The 17754-nt window shown below is 42.5% G+C and overlaps 1 protein-coding gene across 3 annotated transcripts in view; it reads right to left on the minus strand.

The window, feature by feature from the left end:
* plekhh1 (pleckstrin homology domain containing, family H (with MyTH4 domain) member 1) overlaps positions 1 to 17754 on the minus strand; it is a 155090-nt gene that overhangs the window by 15931 nt on the left and 121405 nt on the right. For all 3 annotated transcript variants that reach the window (XM_068039623.1, XM_068039624.1, XM_068039622.1), the window contains 7 exons: positions 17396 to 17508; positions 16065 to 16238; positions 15586 to 15683; positions 14310 to 14487; positions 13454 to 13609; positions 4768 to 4865; positions 256 to 397 (listed from right to left, as the gene is read on the minus strand). In XM_068039623.1, the coding sequence (XP_067895724.1) occupies positions 256 to 397; positions 4768 to 4865; positions 13454 to 13609; positions 14310 to 14487; positions 15586 to 15683; positions 16065 to 16238; positions 17396 to 17508 (959 nt within the window). The remainder of the gene's footprint in view (positions 1 to 255; positions 398 to 4767; positions 4866 to 13453; positions 13610 to 14309; positions 14488 to 15585; positions 15684 to 16064; positions 16239 to 17395; positions 17509 to 17754) is intronic.

Genomic DNA, 17754 nt, shown 5'->3' on the forward strand with positions numbered 1-17754 from the left:
TACATTCTCCCACAGGCCATGCTTGCAGCATTGGATCTGCTGCACTGAATAGCAGATACAGGTGGTTCACTGCAAGGGGTGGAGGTGCGGGGTGGGGGAAACAAGGTGCAGTGATTTTCGTTAACATATCTATCTATTGCACTGAATAGGACTCAAATATTAATGTCCCTTTGAACACAGCTAAATATCTCTGCTTCCTGTTACCCACACCAATAATGCACACCGGACTCGGCACTCTCTAACCCAGGCACTAACCTGCGCCATTAACGCAGTCACTTCCAATGCCAGGTCTTTATTGACAGGGAATCGTCCGTTCACCACCTCGTCATTAATCTGATAAGCCAGCAGGAGGCGCTCTCGCTCTGTTTCGCCCTTCGCCTGAGCTCTGAAATACATCCTGTGCAGAACAATGTGGTCAATTTGAATAATACTGTACACAGTTCACAGACAATAAAGATACACAGCAGACACAGGTGAATACAAAGTGCAGTTTACCTTAGAGACCAGTCTCTGGGGAATATCCTGCAGTATTTATTCAGGGTCTCATAGACCCTGGTGAATAGGGAATATCCTGCAGTATTTATTCAGGGTCTCATAGACCCTGGTGAATGGGGATTATCCTGTATATTGATTCAGGGTTTTTCAGATGGTTTTTTGCTTATTTGTACATTTGTAACCACTGTATATTACAGATTGGCCACTAAGGGGCGGTGTAGGCACATGCCAGTGATAATCAGCTGACTGAAAACTGAGTGGGATCTCGATGAACTGTTAGTGCGACTGTCCATCATCTTTGAAGATGACAGGGTGATGGACGGGACCAACACATAGCAAAGGTATGCAACCTATAATTAAAATGGGAATAGCATCATGTGTGAACATAATACAAACATTGAAAAGCATCGCTATGTACATATTATAAATACAGGGATACAGCACCGTGTGTATATTATAAATACAAGGATACGGCACTGTGTGTGCATTATAAATACAGGGATATGACACTGTGTGTGCATTATAAATACAGGGATACAGCACCGTGTGTATATTATAAATACAGGGATACGACACTGTGTGTACATTATAAATACAGGGATACGGCATTGTGTGTATATTATAAATACAGGGATACGGTATTGTGTGTATATTATAAATACAGGGATACAGCACCGTGTGTATATTATAAATACAGGGATACGACACTGTGTACATTATAAATACAGGGATACGGCATTGTGTGTATATTATAAATACAGGGATACGGCATTGTGTGTACATTATAAATACAGGGATACAGCACCGTGTGTATATTATAAATACAGGGATACGACACTGTGTGTATATTATAAATACAGGGATACGACACTGTGTGTATATTATAAATACAGGGATACGACACTGTGTGTACATTATAAATACAGGGATACGGCATTGTGTGTACATTATAAATACAAGGATACGGCATTGTGTGTATATTATAAATACAGGGATACGGCATTGTGTGTACATTTTAAATACAGGGATACGGCATTGTGTGTATATTATAAATACAGGGATACGGCATTGTGTGTATATTATAAATACAGGGATACGGCACTGTGTGTACATTATAAATACAGGGATACGGCATTGTGTGTACATTTTAAATACAGGGATACGGCATTGTGTGTATATTATAAATACAGGGATACGGCACCGTGTGTATATTATAAATACAGGGATACGACACTGTGTGTACATTATAAATACAGGGATACGGCATTGTGTGTACATTATAAATACAGGGATACAGCACTGTAGGTGCATTATAAATACAGGGATACGGCATTGTGTGTATATTATAAATACAGGGATACGGCACTGTGTGTACATTATAAATACAAGGATACGGCATTGTGTGTATATTATAAATACAGGGATACGGCATTGTGTGTACATTTTAAATACAGGGATACGGCATTGTGTGTATATTATAAATACAGGGATACGGCATTGTGTGTATATTATAAATACAGGGATACGGCACTGTGTGTATGTTATAAATACACAGATACATCACTGTGTGTGTGTTACAAATACAGGGATATGGCACAGAGTGCATATTATAAATACAACGATACGGCATCATGTGTATATTATAAATACAGGGATATGGCACTGTATTTTTTTTTATTCGTTCATGGGATGTGGGCATCAATGGCTGGGCCATCATTTATTGCCCATCCCTAATTACCCTTGAGAAGGTGGTGGTAAGCTTCCTTATACATTGTATATTATAAATACAGCGATACAGCAGTATGTGTATTTTATAAATTCAGGAACCATGTGTATATTATAATTTATTTATTTTTATTTAGAGATACAGCACTGAAACAGGCCCTTTGGCCCACCGAGTCTGTGCCAACCATGAACCACCCATTTATACTAACCCTACAGTAATCCCATATTCCTTACCACCTACCTACACTAGGGGCAATTTACAATGGCCAATTTACCTATCACCTGCAAGTCTTTGGCGGTGGGAGGAAACCAGAGCACCCGGCGAAAACCCACGCGGTCACAGGGAGAACTTGCAAACTCCGCACAGGCAGTACCCAGAATTGAACCTGGGTCCCTGGAGCTGTGAGGCTGCAGTGCTAACCACTGTGCCACTGTGCTGCCCTACAGGGCAATACAGGAATATGGCACCGTGTGTATCTTATAAATACAGGAATATGGCGCCTTGTGTATATTATAAATACAGGGATAGGGTACCTTGTGTATATTATAAATACAGGGATACGGCACCGTGTGTACATTATAAATACAGGGATAGGGTACCTTGTGTATATTATAAATACAGGGATACGGCACCGTGTGTATATTATAAATACAGGGATAGGGTACCTTGTGTATATTATAAATACAGGGATACGGCACCGTGTGTATATTATAAATACAGGAATATGGCGCCTTGTGTATATTATAAATACAGGGATAGAGTACCATGTGTATATTATAAATACAGGGATACTGCACCGTGTGTATATTATAAATACAGGGATACGGCACCGTGTGTATATTATAAATACAGGGATACGGCACCGTGTGTATATTATAAATACAGGGATACTGCACCGTGTGTATATTATAAATACAGGAATATGGCGCCTTGTGTATATTATAAATACAGGGATAGGGTACCTTGTGTATATTATAAATACAGGGATATGGCACCGTGTGTATATTATAAATACAGGGATACGGCACCGTGTGTATATTATAAATACAGGGATACTGCACCGTGTGTATATTATAAATACAGGAATATGGCGCCTTGTGTATATTATAAATACAGGGATATGGTACCTTGTGTATATTATAAATACAGGGATATGGCACCGTGTGTATATTATAAATACAGGAATATGGCGCCTTGTGTATATTATAAATACAGGGATAGGGTACCTTGTGTATATTATAAATACAGGGATACGGCACCATGTGTATATTATAAATACAGGGATACGGCACCGTGTGTATATTATAAATACAGGGATAGAGTACCATGTGTATATTATAAATACAGGGATACTGCACCGTGTGTATATTATAAATACAGGGATAGAGTACCATGTGTATATTTAAATACAGTGATACGGCAGCATGTGTATTTTATAAATTCAGGGGAACGGCACTATGCGTATATTATAAATACAGGGATATGGTATCATGTGTATATTTAAATACAGGGATACAGCACTGTGTGTATATTATACATACAGGGATAGGGCACCGTGTGTATATTATAAATACAGGGATACGGCACCGTGTGTATATTATAAATACAGGAATATGGCGCCTTGTGTATATTATAAATACAGGGCTAGAGTACCATGTGTATATTATAAATACAGGGATACTGCACCGTGTGTATATTATAAATACAGGGATACGGCACCGTGTGTATATTATAAATACAGGGATACGGCACCGTGTGTATATTATAAATACAGGGATACTGCACCGTGTGTATATTATAAATACAGGAATATGGCGCCTTGTGTATATTATAAATACAGGGATAGGGTACCTTGTGTATATTATAAATACAGGGATATGGCACCGTGTGTATATTATAAATACAGGGATACGGCACCGTGTGTATATTATAAATACAGGGATACTGCACCGTGTGTATATTATAAATACAGGAATATGGCGCCTTGTGTATATTATAAATACAGGGATAGGGTACCTTGTGTATATTATAAATACAGGGATATGGCACCGTGTGTATATTATAAATACAGGAATATGGCGCCTTGTGTATATTATAAATACAGGGATAGGGTACCTTGTGTATATTATAAATACAGGGATACGGCACCATGTGTATATTATAAATACAGGGATACGGCACCGTGTGTATATTATAAATACAGGGATAGAGTACCATGTGTATATTATAAATACAGGGATAGAGTACCATGTGTATATTTAAATACAGTGATACGGCAGCATGTGTATTTTATAAATTCAGGGGAACGGCACTATGCGTATATTATAAATACAGGGATATGGTATCATGTGTATATTTAAATACAGGGATACAGCACAGTGTGTATATTATACATACAGGGATAGGGCACCGTGTGTATATTTAAATACAGGGATACGGCAGCATGTGGATTTTATAAATTCAGGTATACGGCACCGTGTGTATATTATAAATGCAGGACTAAAGCACTGTGTAATCTGGTATGACATGTTGAACTGTGGTCTCACCTGCTTTTGTATATCAGTCGCACAATCCTATTGCTTTCATATTTCCCAGGGTGCAGTTCTTTCAGTGCTTGCTCCCATTTGGAAATTACATCACAAATCTTCAAGAAATGATTATTAAAATGATTATACGAATAATAGCCCTGGATTAGCACAGTGAGTTACCAGCATTACATAACTGCTCGCTGCCTCTGGCCAACATGCTTACTTTATTGTATGTTTGGTTAGTCTAGCCAGGCGAGATTACTGAGTCTTCAGTAAGTTTTAACATAACTAGTTTATTACATATATACAACTTTATACAAATATGTCTGACTCCACTGATGCCATGCTGCTTCTCATTCAAATCTCTCTCCTATGATCTCTTACATCATCATAGTGGGAGGTATTACTCACATTGTCCCAAACATTAACCCTTTCAAACCTTACACTATATCTTCCCCAAAGTTTTTGTCCATATATTTTTTTGTACATTAATTTTGACTTTTACATACTACCTCATCTCCCCCAAGTCTCTGACATCTGCCAGGAGGCTTCATATCTCTCTCTCTGATCATGTTATCAGACTCAGAAGATCAGTAGTCTTCTCTGAACTCTTGTTTCTTGACTTGGACGGCCTTCTTTGAGGTTTGTAATATCCGGTTCTTTCTGAATTTCAGGTTCAACATCTGGTTATCCAAATGTCTGACTGATTGACATCTTTGAGGAATAGAAATAAGATTTCTCCTGTTTCTTCTTATAGTACCTTCTGAAGTATGTACTAAATAAGATCTCTGTTGATTATCACCTCTTTGGACAATTACTCCTTCTCTGGCTTGATCTCGTACCTATAACTTTTCTCCTTCCATTAACTTGGGTAAGTTTCTGGTTCGATATCTCCTGTTATAGTTCTAAGCTTTTTATTTTCAATAAGACTTTTCTCTGTCTTGAAATCTGATAATCCTGGACTTCTAGCATTGGAAGTATTTTTTTGGGTAGGATGGGAAGTTATGTTTTGAGCTTCCTTCCCATCAACAGTTCTGATGGTGCTAATCCGCATAGCAATGGAGTACATCTATAGTTTAGGAGTGCTGTTTGAAAATCTTCACTCTTCTTTAACAGTGCTTTGATAGTTCTGACTCCTCTTTCAGCTTCAACAATAGATTGTGGATATCTAGGGGAACTTGTAAGATGTACAAACCACAGTTTTCCGCAAAGTGCAGAAAGTAGTTGTTTGCAAATTGTGGACCATTATCAGAAACAATCTGATCAGGAATGCCATGTGTTGCAAAGATCTCCGTTAAAACTCAAATGACCGTCTCTGTAGTTGTTGTGTACAAATGTTTGACTTCAACCCACTTTGAAAAATAATCAATAACAATCAGGTAGGATTTCCCATTAAACATGAATAGATCCATCTCCAGACATTCCCATGGTCTGGTTGGATATTGGGTCGAGATAAGGGGTTCCCTCTGGTCTGGTCTGTATCCTGCGCATACCTGGCAATTAGAAATTATTTCTTCTATATCTCTCAATACTCCCGGCCACCACACAGCCGATTGAGTCCGTGCTCTACATTTCGTGATATCCATGTGCCCCCGGTGTATTTTTTCCAAGATGTTCACCTGGAGCGAGTTCGGAATCACCAGTCTCTCGTCATATACCAGCAAATCATCCACTATAGTAAAGTGCTTTCTGTACTCAAAGAAGATTTTCATCACCTTACCACTGGGATGCTGCTGCAGCCAGTCTTGCTTGCAATATTGGCAGATACAGATGCATTCCTCATCTTGCATCTGAGCATGACAAATTTCTTTGAGCTTTTTTGAACTTGCCGGCTATTGTGATGCAGTGAACTGAGAATATGACTTAATCTCATTAATAAAGTTAACATCCTGTTGTGTAGGATGGTCAACAATAGCTCTGGACAATGCATCTGCTGCCATTTGCAGCTTGCCTTGTATGTATACTGTTTCATACATGAATCTCATTAGTCTCAATTCAAAACTCTGGATTCTTGGAGGCATTCTAGTGAGTTTCTTTTCATCAAGTAAGGAAACTAGGGGTTTCTGGATTGTCTCTTCTAGCTGAAGTTGGACTTGTTTCATTAGTGGATGTGGCATCTTCCTAGGCATGAAATGACATACAAGCTTAGCATCTTTTCACAAAGTAATACTATATTCAGTCTTAAGTCTTCCTAGGCCAGTAAACAATTTCAGAAGGTGTTTTTGGAAGCGAATCATGGATTCTTGCTGCTTAATTCCTTCCACTTTCCTGGTAAGATAAAGGTCTATACAAGCTCTTCTACTTAAAAGAGAAAGTTCTTGATTCTGTAGAACATACAGTGTTTCCAATATCTGCTTTCCCTTGTACTGAAGTGTTGCCTGTAGCTTTCCCTTGACTTTCAGTTCAATCCTCCTGGACCATGGGACTGAGTTTCTGCTGGTCGCAGATAATACGTTGATAACCATGGTTCATTATCTGATAAAAGTATTACACTTGCTCCAGTATCTAGTTTAAAGTTGGTGATATGTCCATTGACATATATATCTGCATTCCAGAATGCATGATTAAGGTAATTGATCTCACCAAGGAAGTTTTCTGGTTTCTCTTCTGATGGAGATTGTTCAACTTCATGAATAACTCTATGCGTGAAGACTTTTCCTTTAGAAGCTGTAAAAGTAGAGGTTCTACTTTGGCATATCTTCCAAAAATGGCCAACTTTCTTGCAGTGAAAGCATTCTGCTTTTGTTTTCTACACTGTTTGCGCCTGTGGGTCTTTTTGGTGCCACAGTGCTGGCAGGGTTTCATGGCATCTTGCACTTTCCCTCCCAAGTGTACCTTCTTTTCTGGTGCTTCTTTTACAATTCTGTGCTTAATGAACTGTATGGTTGCTGGAGATTTCCTGAACCAAGGTCTTTCTTCACTTCTCAGGATTGTTCTGTTCTGCTTATAGACCTCTGCTTGTCTTACCAGCTGTATTGCTTTGTCTAGGGTGAAGTCTTCCTTCGACTGCAATAAATCTGATAGGGATTCATCAGTAATACCTACTACAATGTGGTCTCATATTAATTCTGCTTTTAGGTCTCCATATTTACATCCTTCAACTAGCCTGTAAAGGTTATTAATAAAGGCATCTATCAGTTCACCTGGTTTCTGGATCCTTCTGTTAAATTTGGACCTTTCCAGGATCTTGCTGATCCGCAGGTTGAAATAATTATCAAAGACTTTTAAGACTTCTTCAAATTTATCTAATGTCTCATTAATGCCTTGTCTTGCAATAACATCGTCTGCTGTTGCTCCTTTGGAATAAAGTAATGTGCTGACTTGTTCTGCTTCAGATTTGCTATCTAATTTTGAAACAATTCTGTACCTCAAAAATCTCTTCCTCCAAAGTCACTGGTTTTGAGTTTGATTTGGTCCTTCCATGTGTCCAAACCTCTCTGGTAGCATACAATTAAGATCCATAATTTTTCTAAACTTTTTAGGTAGTTTTCTTTCTATTTTAAATTTTCTTTCCCACACTGGAAGTTTTCCCGTGCATTTTGGAAGTTTTCCCATGCTTTTCAGCCTTGCAGTCACCTCGTGTAATGGCGCCGCCCTCAGATCCACCCTTGTTAAGGAGTTTTTGTTTTTCCCGGTGCAGTCTGCCTAGTACACGATTAGAAACAACTTTGTAACTTTTTTTAAGGGTTGCACACCAGATCCCTGACCATTGCTTGGTACTCCGACTCGGAGCCTGTGATTGCTGGACAGGGTTTTTTTCACTGAGAACCATGCCTTTGTGGTGTAGCCTGAATGCCTTTGCAAGCCAGCTCCCTGACTCTCCATACCTCACTCATCCATGGATCAGCTCTGGAGCTTTTCACAGCATCTTCTCGAGTTCTGCAGTCTTGGTGCAGTTTTGGCTACGCTTATTTCAGGTCAGCCTTCTTCAAGGAGCAGCACAGTGGTTAGCACCGCAGCCTCACAGCTCCAGCGACCTGGCTTAGGTTCTAAGTACTGCCTGTGTGGAGTTTGCAAGTTCTCCCTCTGACCACGGGGTTTCTGCCGGTGCTCCGGTTTCCTCCCACAGCCAAAGACTTGCAGGTTGATAAGTAAATTGCCCCTAGTGTAGGTAGGTGGTAGAGGGAACGTGGGTATGTGGTAGGGAACATGGGATTAATGTAGGATTAGTATAAATGGGTGGTTGATGGGGGCACAGATTTGGTGGGCTGAAGGGCCTGTTTCAGTGCTGTATCTCTTTAAAAAAAAAGTACATTTTCCAAATTTTCTGGGTGTTGTATAGGAGAAACCACTGCTGTTCACCATATTGTATGTTTGGCTAGTCTAGCTAGGAGAGATTACTGAGTCCTCGGTAAGTTTTAACAATAACTAGTTTATTACATATATACAGCTTTATACAAATATGTCTGACTCCACTAATGCCATGCTGCTTCTCCTTCAAGTCTCTCTCATGTGATCTCGTACATCATCACAGTGGAAGGTATTACTCACATTGTCCCAAACATTAACCTTTTAAAACCTTATACTACATGCTTCAGTGATCAGACCGCAGCCTACTTAGTGGGACTAATACTGAGTGCAGACCTAACTTTGTGCCAGTTTGACTGAATCGACAGATGATTCTAGTGTTACAGTGATGTGGTTGTGGGATATATCACAGTGTTACAGTGAGGGGTGTGGGGTATATCAGTGTTAGAGTGAGGGGTGTGGGGTATATCAGTGTTACAGTGAGGGGTGTGGGGTATATCAGTGTTGCAGTGAGGGGTGTGGGGTATATCAGTGTTAGAGTGAGGGGTGTGGGGTATATCAGTGTTACAGTGAGGGGTGTGGGGTATATCAGTGTTAGAGTGAGGGGTGTGGGGTATATCAGTGTTACAGTGAGGGGTGTGGGGTATATCAGTGTTGCAGTGAGAGGTGTGGGGTATATCAGTGTTAGAGTGAGGGGTGTGGGGTATATCAGTGTTACAGTGAGGGGTGTGGGGTATATTAGTGTTAGAGTGAGGGGTGTGGGGTATATCAGTGTTACAGTGAGGGGTGTGGGGTATATCAATCTTACAGTGAGGGGTGTGGGGTATATCAGTGTTAGAGTGAGGGGTGTGGGGTATATCAGTGTTACAGTGAGGGGTGTGGGGTATATCAGTGTTAGAGTGAGGGGTGTGGGGTATATCAGTGTTGCAGTGAGGGGTGTGCAGTATATCAGTGTTAGAGTGAGGGGTGTGGGGTATATCAGTGTTACAGTGAGGGGCGTGGGGTATATCAGTGTTACAGTGAGGGGTGTGGGGTATATCAATCTTACAGTGAGGGGTGTGCAGTATATCAGTGTTAGAGTGAGGGGTGTGGGGTATATCAGTGTTACAGTGAGGGGTGTGGGGTATATCAGTGTTACAGTGAGGAGTGTGGAGTATATCAGTGTTACAGTGAGGGGTGTGCAGTATATCAGTGTTACAGTGAGGGGTGTGGGGTATATCAGTGTTACAGTGAGGGGTGTGGGGTATATCAGTGTTACAGTGAGGGGTGTGCAGTATATCAGTGTTACAGTGAGGGGTGTGGGGTATATCAGTGTTACAGTGAGGGGTGTGCAGTATATCAGTGTGACAGTGAGGGGTGTGGGGTATATCAGTGTTACAGTGAGGGGTGTGCAGTATATCAGTGTTACAGTGAGGGGTGTGGAGTATATCAGTGTTACAGTGAGGGGCGTGGGGTATATCAGTGTTACAGTGAGGGGTGTGGAGTATATCAGTGTGACAGTGAGGGGTGTGCAGTATATCATTGTTACAGTAAGGGGCGTGGGGTATATCAGTGTTACAGTGAGGGGTGTGGAGTATATCAGTGTTACAGTGAGGGGTGTGCAGTATATCAGTGTGACAGTGAGGGGTGTGCAGTATATCATTGTTACAGTAAGGGGCGTGGGGTATATCAGTGTTACAGTGAGGGGTGTGGAGTATATCAGTGTTACAGTGAGTGGTGTGGAGTATATCAGTGTTACAGTGAGGGGTGTGCAGTATATCAGTGTTACAGTGAGGGGCGTGGGGTATATCAGTGTCACAGTGAGGGGTGTGGGGTATATCAGTGTTACAGTGAGGGGTGTGCAGTATATCAGTGTTACAGTGAGGGGTGTGGAGTATATCAGTGTTACAGTGAGGGGTGTGGAGTATATCAGTGTTACAGTGAGGGGCGTGGGGTATATCAGTGTTACAGTGAGGGGTGTGGAGTATATCAGTGTTACAGTGAGTGGTGTGGAGTATATCAGTGTTACAGTGAGGGGTGTGCAGTATATCAGTGTTACAGTGAGGGGCGTGGGGTATATCAGTGTCACAGTGAGGGGTGTGGGGTATATCAGTGTTACAGTGAGGGGTGTGCAGTATATCAGTGTTACAGTGAGGGGTGTGGAGTATATCAGTGTTACAGTGAGGGGCGTGGGGTATATCAGTGTTACAGTGAGGGGTGTGGAGTATATCAGTGTTACAGTGAGTGGTGTGGAGTATATCAGTGTTACAGTGAGGGGTGTGCAGTATATCAGTGTTGCAGTGAGGGGTGTGGGGTATATCAGTGTTACAGTGAGGGGTGTGCAGTATATCAGTGTTACAGTGAGGGGTGTGGAGTATATCAGTGTTACAGTGAGGGGCGTGGGGTATATCAGTGTTACAGTGAGGGGTGTGCAGTATATCAGTGTTACAGTGAGGGGTGTGGGGTATGTGTTACAGTGAGGGGTGTGGGGTATATCAGTGTTACAGTGAGGGTTTTTTTTTTTAATTCATTCATGGGATGCGGGCATCGCTGGCCAGGCCAGCATTTATTGCCCATCCCTAATTGCCCTTGAGAAGGTGGTGGTGAGCTGCCTTTTTGAACCGCTGCAGTCCATATGGGGTAGGTACACCCACAGTGCTGTTAGGAAGGGAGTTCCAGGATTTTGGCCCAGCGACAGTGAAGGAACGGTGATATAGTTCCAAGTCAGGATGGTGTGTGACTTGGAGGGGAACTTGCAGGTGGTGATGTTCCCATGTATGTGTTGCCCTTGTCCTTCTAGTTGGTAGAGGTCGCGGGTTTAGAAGGTGCTGTCGAAGGAGCCTTGGTGCATTGCTGCAGTGCATCTTGTAGATGGTACACACTGCTGCCACTGTGCGTCGGTGGTGGAGGGAGTGAATGTTTGTTGATGGGGTGCCAATCAAGCGGGCTGCTTTGTCCTGGATGGTGCCGAGCTTCTTGAGTGTTGTTGGAGCTGCACCCATCCAGGCAAGTGGAGAGTATTCCATCACACTCCTGACTTGTGCCTTGTAGATCGTGGACAGGCTTTGAGGAGTCAGGAGGTGAGTTACTCGCCTGAGGATTCCTAGCCTCTGACCTGCTCTTGTAGCCACGGTATTTATATGGCTACTGCAGTTCATTTTCTGGTCAATGGTAGCCCCTAGGATGTTGATAGTGGGGGATTCAGCGATGGTAATGCTGTTGAATGTCAAGGGGAGATGGTTAGATTCTCTCTTGTTGGAGATGGTCATTGCCTGGCACTTGTGTGGTACGAATGTTACTTGCCACTTATCAGCCCATGCCTGGATATTGTCCAGGTCTTGCTGCATTTCTACACGGACTGCTTCAGTATCTGAGGAGTCACAAAAGATGCTGAACATCGTGCAATCATCAGCGAACATCCCCACTTCTGACCTTATGATTGAAAGAAGGTCATTGATGAAGCAGCTGAAGATGGTTGGGCCTAGGACACTACCCTAAGGAACTCCTGCAGTGATGTCCTGGAGCTCAGATGATTGACCTCCAACAACCACAACCATCTTCCTTTGCGCTAGGTATGACTCCAGCCAGCGGAGGGTTTTCCCCCTGATTCCCATTGACCTCAGTTTTGCTAGGGCTCCTTGATGCCATACTCGGTCAAATGCTGCCTTGATGTCAAGGGCAGTCACTCTCACCTCACCTCTTGAGTTCAGCTCTTTTGTCCCTGTTTGAACCAAGGCTGTAATGAGGTCAGGAGCTGAGTGGCCCTGGCGGAACCCAAACTGAGCATCACTGAGCAGGTTATTGCTAAGCAAGTGCCGCTTGATGGCACTGTTGATGACACCTTCCATCACTTTACTGATCATTGAGAGTAGACTGATGGGGCGGTAATTGGCTGGGTTGGACTTGTCCTGCTTTTTGTGTACAGGACATACCTGGGCAATTTTCCACATTGCAGGGTAGATGCCAGTGTTGTAGCTGTACTGGAACAGCTCGGCTAGGGGCGCGGCAAGTTCTGGAGCACAGGTCTTCAGTACTATTGCCAGAATGTTGTCAGGGCCCATAGCCTCTGCAGTATCCAGTGCCTTCAGTCGTTTCTTGATATCACGTGGAGTGAATTGAATTGGCTGAAGACTGGCATCTGTGATGCTGAGGACTTCAGGAGGAGGCCGAGATGGATCAACTCGGCACTTCTGGCTGAAGATTGTTGCTAATGCTTCAGCCTTATCTTTCGCACTGATGTGCTGGGCTCCCCCATCATTGAGGATGAGGATATCTGTGGAGCCACCTCCTCTAGTTAGTTGTTTGATTGTGGAGTATATCAGTGTTACAGTGAGGGGCAAGGGGTATATTAGCAAGACATACAGTGAGTTGTGTGGGATATATGAGGGGGTTGTAATGCCAGGTATATTGGCGTTTCAGATGGAGAGACTCCTAGGATCTATGTAGGTGACCTCGTGCAGTGGATTAATTGCCTTACCTTCACATTGCCCTGCAGACAGTGTTCCAAATCCTTGCCGGAGGGATCATCTGTGAAAAGTGCAAATCCCGAAAGCAATGCCTTTCTCATCCCTATTTCCTGGTTGAGTGTGTGTAAGAACTCCTCGACTGTGGTGGAACCATCGAACCCCACAACCTGAATAAAATATGTAGTAGTAAGTGGAGGGGAGGCTTGTTCTTATAGTCTAAAATTCTACATAATATGCCAATGTCTGGATCACAATTTGGACACAACAAAGCATCTCTCAATTCTGGGTGCAACAGAGCAGTGGGTTATTCACTGACCATCTAACTCACAACTCGGTAGAGCAAAACATTGAGTTTCTCAAAGACAATCTAACCATGAGTAGAAAACATTAATAAGAACTCAAAGACCATCTGATCCTCAAAGCTGAATATAACACCCCAGTGAATTACTCACATCAAACCATTTAACCCTGACTAGAACATCCAATACTAACTTCAAACACAGAAATATTGAACACTAGAAGCTAACACACAGTTTGGTGTTGATGATTTACTGTAATAAATGATCGCTGGATTCAGAGAGTAGTGGTGTACCACCTGTGCACTTTTGTACAGAGCTGGTGCTTCAGCCATTTTATTGAAATACTTTAAGTTGACCATTTCAGTGTGTAAGGGCCTCGCTGGTGGGCAGCACAATGGCAGTCACCAACATGGTTGGATCAACACTGTCATTACTGAAAATTACATGAGCCTTAAAAAAATGCTGTGTGGCATGGACGTGGTCTGCACAGGACTAAGGTGAAACCAAGGGATTCCTCGTGAGCAGCTAGCACATCAAATTCATTAGGAACACTGCATCTGTCACTAACCTGGTAAGTACCATTCATGAAGTGGACAGGGATACTGAATGGCAGGGAGTGGTGGTACGGATTTCGCAGGAGGATCGACATTATCTCCATCCGGGATGGCTTGGCTTCACGATCCCCATTCCGCAGTGTGCGCTCCACTGACCTCTGGCAGTAGATGGAGTATTTACCTGTCTCAGTTCTGGAATGGGAAGGAAGAGAGCAGCGGCACCAGATTACTATATGTCCTATATCCTTGATTGTCTCAGGTGCTTTTTCTATTAATAATTACAGTCAGTCTACACCACGAGTCACAAAAAGATATTGATGTCTTCTGCTGATGGTTGTATGGAGTATGCTTCATGGAGGGATAGATCAGAATGAGATTAAGGCCAGACTTTATATCTTTATAAGCTTTATATCTAAACCCAGCTATATCTGACCTGAGAGTGCTCGATAGGACAGAATTTTTTAAAAATTATTCATTCTTGGACGTGAGCATTGCTGACAAGCCTGGAATTTACTATCCATCCCTAGTTGCACTGATAAGACGATGTTGGGCCTTCTTCTTACAAAGTATTTACAGCACAGAAACAGGACATTTGACCCAACAGACCCATGCTGGTGTTTATGCTGCATACGAGCCCTGAACTATTTGTATGGAATTTTAGTAGCAGTTTGATATGACTGAATGGCCTGCAGGGCCACTTCAGAGGGCAGTTAAGAGTCAATCACAATGGCACAGGACTGGAGTCACATAGAGACATGACGGTCAGTTCAGGCCTCTGGATTACTAGCTCAGTAACATAACCATTATACAACCATACCCTGCAGAATAGAGAGAGCTATCTAACGAGTGCTAAACATGGGCTCGGGCTTCTTGATGGCCGAGTGCAAATGGAACTTTACTCTGTGTCTAAAGCACGCTACACTTGACCTGGGAATACTTGACTCAGTGTGAAACATGGAAGAGAATTCCAAAACTAAGCAAGGTACATCAGTAACCTTGGCCAAGCTGTTGGGAGAGAGAATAATGGCTAATGGAGACCAGCATGTCCCTCTGAAAATAGTCATTCCCCAAACAAGCTCAGCGGCACTGGAAAAGGCCTTGGCTTTGCTTTCCTCACTTGGAGATGGTAGGGACCACTGAGATATGCCATCTTATTGTATCAGAAAAAATGGTATCACAAAGCAGATGTTAGTCAACTCCACAGGAGCAGGAAATAGTTACTCAGTTTTCAATTGCACACATCATATCTTACAGCTTTGCCCGACGTACAGTGCAACAGAGGCCTCATACCTGGGGTCAGCGTGGCGCTGCAAGTGAAGTTTGAGATACCACAAGAAGTGATGCTGGGGAAGGAAAAGAGCGACGCATAAAGCCAGGAGCTGCCAGCACTGCAAGGTGAGCAAGAAGCCATAATTAAAGAGATTTCATTCAAAGCTTTGTAAAGTATATGATCAATACTGAAGCTCAAATAAATTGTTTCAGGTGAAGGTCACATATATATTTAAAAAAATACAGAATATATATACAAGTGATCCATGAATGATGGGTGCTGCAGAGAAGAATGAAGATTTCCAGAAAGTCATTAGGATGAAGTGCATAACAGCGACAAACTAACATCAGGAGAAAAAATTGCCTATAACATCCAATAACTCCAGGATTTTATCCCTTAAACTCCCATGTGGTGGGAATACCATGCAGAACAAAAAGTATGTCCGATACCAATGTATAAGTACTGATTGAGTCTTCAGATTCTATTAAATGATGGTTACCTGTATGAGGGAGAAGTGTGGCTGCCTGTGGCTGGTCTGTTTAATGAACTGACAGTAGATCTCATTCTGTAGCTCCGTGTGTGTCAAGCAAACCTGCAGTGCATTCTGGGCCAGTGACACGTGGTAGTCAATTGAAGGCGCTTCAACCAGCACGTTGATGAACAGTTGGCATGACTGTGGGGACAGAGTTTGGTGAAGTACAGCACATTACTTAGTATCCATCCATGAACAAAATGGGTTGCCTTCTACCCCAATCAGGGACAACCAAGAGGTGATGAAAGGCTTGGTTAAAATGGTGGGTTTACATAGAATTCCACAGAATGTACAGCACAGAAAAATCAAACATTCAGCCCAACTAGTCAATGCTAGTGTTTATGCTCCACATGAGCGTTCTCACACACATCTTCATCTCCCCCTATCAGTACTTCCTTCCATTCCTTTCTGCCTCATGTGTTTATCTAGCTTCCCTTAAATGAATCTATTCCATTTGCCTCAATTACTCCTTGTGGTAGCAAGTTCCACCTTCTAACCACTCTCTGGGTAAAGAGGTTTCTCCTGATTTCCTTCTTGGATTTATTAGTGACTAATTCTGGTCTCCCCCACAAGTGGAAACATCTGCTCTACGTCTACCTTATCAAACACTATCAAAAAGGAGAGATAGAGAGGATTAGGGAGGGAATTCCAGAGCTTAGGGCCTAGATAGCTGAAGGCATGGCTGTAGCGTTGCAGTGTTTTGAAATTACAATTGCATTGTGCATTGTGTATTCTAGAGGCTGCTGTACAACACACATGCAAGCAAAGAGAAAGTTAAACTAAGACAGAATAAAAGGAGAAGACTTTATGTTTAGCTGCTGCAGTCTTTGTCTGTGCTTCAAGTATCTTACACTAACCTCGGCAAAACCTCACTTAAGTCCCAAGATCATCAGAAAGGCCACCAATAGTGAGGTGGATGGAGTGATTTGGGGCAGGGTGTGGGGGATCAAGATATACAAGGGGCTAGAGTTGGAGGAATTGGGAGTTGTAGGGCTGAGGAAGTGAGAGGTAGCGAGCTACAAGGCCATGAAAGGATTTAAATGCAGGATGAGGATTTTAAATCGGAGGCTTTGAGGGACTGAGAGCCTGGGGTGATGGAAGGATAGGAAAGATCACTAGTGACACAATCACACAACGGCAAGTAATGTCCCTACATAGAAACATCTGGCCTACATAAGTAACATTTGTTAAAAAAAACATTTTGAGCGATCAAGCAACCTTTTACAAAAAAGATATCTGATCACTTCCAAACTGTTTCCATACCAATCAAAGGTCATACAATGTGTGTCAGTTTTTACCTTGAACAGTTTGAGTGCTTCAGTCTGCAGTGCTTCTGAGGGGAGAGTGGTGAGGGCGTTCAGGATGCCATCTTTGCTGCAACACAGTATAGGGTGTTTCCAGATTGGAGAGTCTAGGGGCAAAGAAGCAAGTCACATTTGTCACATAGGACAATTCATTCCATGAGCACGAATCTGCACCTCACCATCCATGAGCCAGAGAAGGAACCTGGCAAATTAAAGACACAGTCTATTGTAAATTCTGGTGTTATTTAGGAACTGCTTTGTAGCCATTGGTTTTGCTGCTCCCCCGGTGTTGTCCAGTGGACAGTATGGTTATTACCCGATATTGGCACTAGGTTTACCTGGCCCTGAACTCC

Source organism: Heterodontus francisci, chromosome 9 (genome assembly GCF_036365525.1).
Source record: "Heterodontus francisci isolate sHetFra1 chromosome 9, sHetFra1.hap1, whole genome shotgun sequence".
Lineage (NCBI taxonomy): Eukaryota > Metazoa > Chordata > Chondrichthyes > Heterodontiformes > Heterodontidae > Heterodontus > Heterodontus francisci.